General features: G+C 45.8%; 1 protein-coding gene across 3 annotated transcripts in view; it reads right to left on the minus strand.

The window, feature by feature from the left end:
* Positions 1-1,218: 1,218 nt before the first annotated feature.
* The window catches only part of MAGI1 (membrane associated guanylate kinase, WW and PDZ domain containing 1), a 624,267-nt gene continuing 619,478 nt past the window's right edge, over positions 1,219-6,007 (minus strand). For 2 of the 3 annotated variants that reach the window (XM_029916404.1, XM_029916403.1), the window contains one exon: positions 1,219-4,810. In XM_029916404.1, coding sequence (XP_029772264.1) covers positions 4,074-4,810 — 737 coding nt within the window. In that variant the 3' untranslated portion in view covers positions 1,219-4,073. The remainder of the gene's footprint in view (positions 4,811-6,007) is intronic. The other variant, XM_029916405.1, reaches the window with a different exon arrangement.

Consider the following 6,007-nt stretch of genomic DNA (forward strand, 5'->3'; position numbering starts at 1 on the left):
CTATTATTAGACACAATACCTTTCTGAATGCCCAGGAACTTAGGTTCTGTAGGAAAGCCCTAACTGCTAAGTCATACCAAAAAGAATGTGTGTGTGAGGGAAACTGGAAAGTCACTAGAAATGACACGATCCACTGGGACACACTTCAAACCACTCACTGACTGGTTAACCTTTACATCTAACAGGACTAGTTAGGCTCATGTCCAACTCCACCTACAGCTCTAGCTCTAAAAGGTATGCTTTGAGACTATTTTCATCTTAATTTTCACAGCACAGCATTTTGGTTTTATATTTCAGAACAACAGGGAGGTATGGTCATGCATGTGGAGTAGGATGGGCCACACTGTTCATTAGCTTTGGAATTAAAATAGATCTTCTTCCCCATTTTAATAAAGTGAGAGAATAGATTTCTTCATTGGAAAATACACCAGGACAATGAAGAGAGAACAGCCACTACCAGGCCAAAAGTGCTCCTCATCAAAAAAAGCCAAAAAATTTTTAATGTGTATTTTTGAAAGAGAGAGACAGAGCGTGAGCAGGGGAGGGGCAGAGAAAGAGAGGGAGACACAGAATTCGAAGCAGGCTCCAGACTCTGGGCTGTCAGCATAGAGCCCGACATGGGTCTCAAATCCACCAGCTGTGAGATCATGACCTGAGCCGAAGTCAAACCCTTAACTGCCTGAGCCACCAGGATGCAACCTCCCCCAGATATTTTATAGTGTCATCTACTGAGGAGATTGCCAGAGATGTCATAAGCACTTTACATTTTACTCTTACCAACTCTGAGATATGCCTGTTTGAAGAAGAGGACAGTGAGGCTTAAGAAGGGGTTAAGGAACTTATTCAAGATCACCGTCAGGAAGTGATGAAGCACATGGCTTAGCTTCCTTTTTACCAGGGTTCCACGATATACTGTGCTGTTCAAGCTTCAGGTGGATTTGGATTAGCTGGGGGTCTTGTTAAAGGCACAGGTAGGTCTAGGGTGGGCCTGAGATTCTGCATTTTTAACACACTCTCCAGTGATGAGGCAGGTGGTCCAGGGACCACAAATGGAGTAGCAAGGCACTGTACTGCTGCTGCAAAGGCATAGTTTCTTCCCTTTCAACAGAAGGACGTGAGGTTGCACTGAGTTGGTGCCGGATTCCCTCACCTGATTACGTGACCCTGACACATTTGAGACAACGCGGAGACAAGAAAGATATCAATCCGGAAGCAATAGTGGTTATGGAATGCATACATTTCCATGTATTTTTACAGTAAAAATGCATTAAAAAATCTTTCACAAAAGAAACTTAAAAAATACAAGTAGGGTGTTGAGACCCCCCCCCCCCCATCAACATTCTTTCAGGCATCAACTGTGTGATGGGTGGGAGGGGAATTCTTCAATGGTTTGATTTAATCATACAAAATACTCATCCATCATCTCTCATCAAGACATTTACATGAAGTGGGGGATTAGGGAAAGTAGGCTCACAAGAATCAGTCTCCAATCTAAGGTTACAGTAGTTCAGAGAAAACTAGATCTTTCTGCTTAATGCATAGTCCCTGTACAGTACAGTATTTCCAAAGCAAATCTGATGTGTGGCAGTCAGAAAAAACTGCCACACCAAGTCTTCACAGCCTGGTGAAGACCGAGCCCAGGTGGCTAGCATACGGATTTTAAAATGTCAAGTGTCACCTCTGACAATAAGAAAGACATTACGTTGTTAACTTCATGATGTACTCCCCAAAATCTACCTTGATTTCATTTATTTAAAACTCTGGACCACAAGTGAGAGCATCGATCATTTAACATCACAGATTTTGCTAGAAATAGAGAATTCCTAGCGGTGGAGCCTTAGGAATAAAATCCCCAAGTCGGCTCCTAGGAACCTGATGAAAAAGAACGCCATTATTCAGCTGTGTTCTCGGCCTCACTACCACAGCTCAAGGCTTGCTGCGCGTGGATAACTCTGGTAATGAAGATAGCAGTCACAGACCCTCCTCCTCTTTTGTAGCGACAGAATGTCCACGGTCCCTGTTCCAGGAAAGGAACTAGTTTTGTGCATGTCCACACAACTATAGGTACTCATTCTACGTTATGTATAAACCCATACGTCAAATAAAGCTATGAACAATGTGATATTTATATATGCATAGTGTTTTATAAAAAGATTGGCCCACATACTGCTTTTCATCAGTACAGAAAGAGCATTAAGTCCATAGCACACGGCAAGAAATGAGTGAAGAACAGTGAATAAAAAACAAGTGCTTAATAATTCACAAGCAGGCTCACCATGGAGGAAATGATGATATTCAAACCAACTAAAGCTTTAGAGAATTACTTATATTGTCTCCCATTTTAAAACAGCTTTACATACCTGATTTAGATTACATTAAAATATATCCCAATGAATCGATTTGTTCCATATTCAGAAATATAAACACATATCACATTCCTCACAGCTAAATTTTTTGTCATAAATTCTCTTTTATACAAGAAAAAAAGGCAACAGTTGTTTTTTTAAATTTTTTTTAAACAGGCTCTAGTAATTACAATTTTCAACTCTGTACACACAAGGACTGGCTGGTTTTCTCCATTTTTATTTTTTCCTTTTTCTTTGTTTCCTTACACAGTACCATGAGAACAACAGTGATTGACTTGCAGAGTTGTGTGTCTGTATGGAAAATGCAAAACAGTACTACGGAAATACGCAATGCATCATAAGCAGCAGTTTGCTGTAGTGGCCCAACAGGTACAAGCAAACATTTTGGCTCAGCTAGGCAGTAATCCATTGCAACCACATCCTGGGGCTATGAGCCGACCCAACCAATGCTTCCTGCGGGGCTGCAAAAGAATGGGTCATTCTCAAAAGAAAATTGTTATGCTTTGTTCTGCTGTCCAAAGACTCAAAGGACAGGGTCACGAGGGCAGAGGTTTGCCAACTCGCTCTAGAACCACTGGGACTGTGTCTTTCTTTCCCTTTCAATCATCCTGGAGACTTTTATGACATTTTCAAAAAGCAATGGGCGTTTCTGAGAATAAGCACCCCCAACCCTCCCTTCTTAACAAATATCAACCGAGAGATAACTTCCACCAACGCTCATTCCTTGGCCCCCAGTTCAGCAAAGGGTAACCTCGGGCTTATGCTGCACAGGGGGGAATGCACTTTATTGAGGATTCTCACGGTTCCCTCACACTGGGCACACTGTCCCCCATTCCATCCACTATTCGGCCTCCAAGCAGACAACACAACACAGGTGTTCATTGTCTGTTTTTTTCTGGGAGTTGAGCAAAGCTGGATGGCACTGCCTTAATGAGATCGTTTCCGATATTGGTGATGCTAATGAACCTGACCATCTATCTGTGCTTGGGCTACGTCTGGGTAATGGCAGCCAACCTTCTCCTCTCTGTGCCTTTCTATGGCCAGGGAGAGTACAGGCTGTTTTCTGAACCGACTATGACTCGAGAAGGGAACATTTCTTTGTGCTGTGTAGTTTAGCTATAAATATCCTTCATTTGCAATAGTAGTCTCTTCATACAGTTTAATTTTAGGATCATTGGCAATCCTAATCCATCCCAAAGAGTCCTCAGCTTCTACAAATATAACTTTTGCTTTTGCTCTTTTTTTTTTTTAAAGAAAAACACCTAACTACAGTATAGCACTACATCACTACATAACAATCTACATCAAATTAATTAAACTTAATCAATACTTTCCCTTAGAGAAAATGATCAACAGCCCTATTTAACCAGGAGAGAAAAAGACTGCCCCCCATAAGGGACCGATTCTTGACAATTCTACAGTTTATGAAGAAACAAAATGTATTTCCCTGGGGGCAGCATTTGGCAAATAATCTCCAAAAAAGTATGCATTTAAAAATACTTTCTTTAATATTATACATCAGGCACAACACTTTTCATATATATATATTTTTTCTTATAAGATTTCAAATGCATAAAACGTTTGTTGCTATTACAGGATCATCGGGTGTGGGACGCTTCCTCAAGGTAAGAAACTAAATTATTTCAGGTTTGTGACCTTCCTTTGAGAACCTTTGACACGGTAAAGGTTGGGATGCGCCTCAGAGTCTCAGATGCTGAGGTCGGTGCTACATTCTTTGTAAGGTCGCCTTCTCTGCTCGGGGGCGTGTCGGGAGCTCCTGCCGCCGTCCGCTTTCAGACTGGGCTCTTCCCTCTCTCGGTGGCTGACCCTGTCCTCCCTGCTCCTGGTCTCCAGGGACCGCTCGCGCCTGCGCTCGGTGGACTTGGCCCTGCGCTCAGGCGAGCCGGCTCTCCTCCGCTCCGGGGACCGTTTGTGATCCAAGAGTCGTTCGAGGGAGCGCCTCCGGCGGCCGGGCGAGCCGTCCCTCCTGCGGGTGGGCGAGCGCTCGCGCCGCCGCTCCGGGGACAGCTCCCTTCTCTTCTCGTGCCTCTCCCTCCTCTCCAGAGTGGTGTCCGCGCTGCGGGTGCCCTCCCGGCGCTTCTCCGGGGACCTCCTCTTGGGGCCATTGGTCACCAGCCGCTCCGGGGGCGCCTCTCTCCGCCCCTCCGCTGCCCGGTCCTTGGGTCGGCAAGCCCCGCTGTCGGGTTTTCTAGAAGTTCCGTTCCATGTGTGATGCTCATTGGGGTGTCTGATATACTCTCTGCTGCCTTTTGGGTCCCTCGCGTGTGCCCGCTTTTCCCCATGCTGTGATGATTTGTGAAGGTCGGGTGGGTAACTGGACTCCAATGACGGATGCGGTCGGCGGTCGGGGGGCGCGGCCCTCACTTCCTGAACACCTTGTGCACCTGCGGCGGCGGTGGGGCCGATGCGGTCGCAGCTGGGGTCTGCCGGGGAAGACAGGGGAGAGCCACAGTTTGGTACCGCAGGGCCTTGCGCGCCCGTCCCCACGCCCACGCCTGAGCCTCATTAGTCACAACGAATGAACAGCTAGCTGTTAAAGCAGTCAGAACCGACACCAACGGAATCTCCATTAACAGTAACTGCAACTACCCAGGGTTACAGACTTAGTTCTTGTGGCTTTCGGCCTCCAGCTACTGTTGGCTGCGCTCAGGACAGAGATTAAAGAGCTCGCAGCCATCGGTCATGACCCCAGTCTCGAAAGGAACCACCCAAACAGGATAGGGTATCTGCAAGTGCCCCAATATCCCCACCTTAACTGCCTCTTGCTGGGCTTTTCCCACCCACTAACCCTTCCCCTCCCTTCTCCACCCTCCTTTCTCCACCCCCCGCTTCCCCCCCCCCCCCCCCCCCCCCCCCCCCCCCCCCCCCCCCCCCCCCCCCCCCCGCGCCGCCCCGGTCCCCACAAAAGAAAACATTCTTTTCTATAAAGAATACTTATTTTAACTTGCTTAAAAATAATCTAGTTTATTGATCTGGAAGGGCATGAGGGAAATTTCTGGGGAGTCTCTATTTTGATTAGGGTGATTAAATGGGTGTATACAGAGATTAAAAGAAAAAAAAGCCTGTGCCGTACATTCAGACTTTATGCGTTATACTGCATGTCAAGTATACGTGCATTTTAAAACACTTCTCTTTTTAGAAAGAACAATCCAGGTGTCAGGCAAAGGGGATTATAGTGGTGACACTGCCAGATGCTGATGACGGGGACAGGTGGCAGGTATGGGAGGGTCCATTAAACATTCTATCTTTGTGGATTTTTTTCAACACTTTTCTCTAATTTTGTGTTGCTTAAGAAATTATTTTTAGAATGTAGAATTTCCTGACTCATGAAAGGGAGTGGAAGAAAGGTTGACATTAGATGGGGTTCAGATGAAACCTTTTTGAGGTCCTTTGCTAAGTATTGACGACACAAGGCAGCCTTAATGGCGTCTGGGGGCTGTGGAGTCACCGGACTGCTTCTTACAACATCACGGCATCTATAGATTTTAGAGCAGAGCAGCCCATGAGGGCTCCTATTTATTAAATGATTAGAAATGACAGAGCAAATGTTTTAGGTAGCATCCTGAACTTGGGACAGCTCTTTTCAAAGTAGGGAAGCGCTATTGCCATGAACACAGAAC

The sequence above is a fragment of the Suricata suricatta genome, chromosome 12, assembly GCF_006229205.1.
Source record: "Suricata suricatta isolate VVHF042 chromosome 12, meerkat_22Aug2017_6uvM2_HiC, whole genome shotgun sequence".
Taxonomy (NCBI): domain Eukaryota; kingdom Metazoa; phylum Chordata; class Mammalia; order Carnivora; family Herpestidae; genus Suricata; species Suricata suricatta.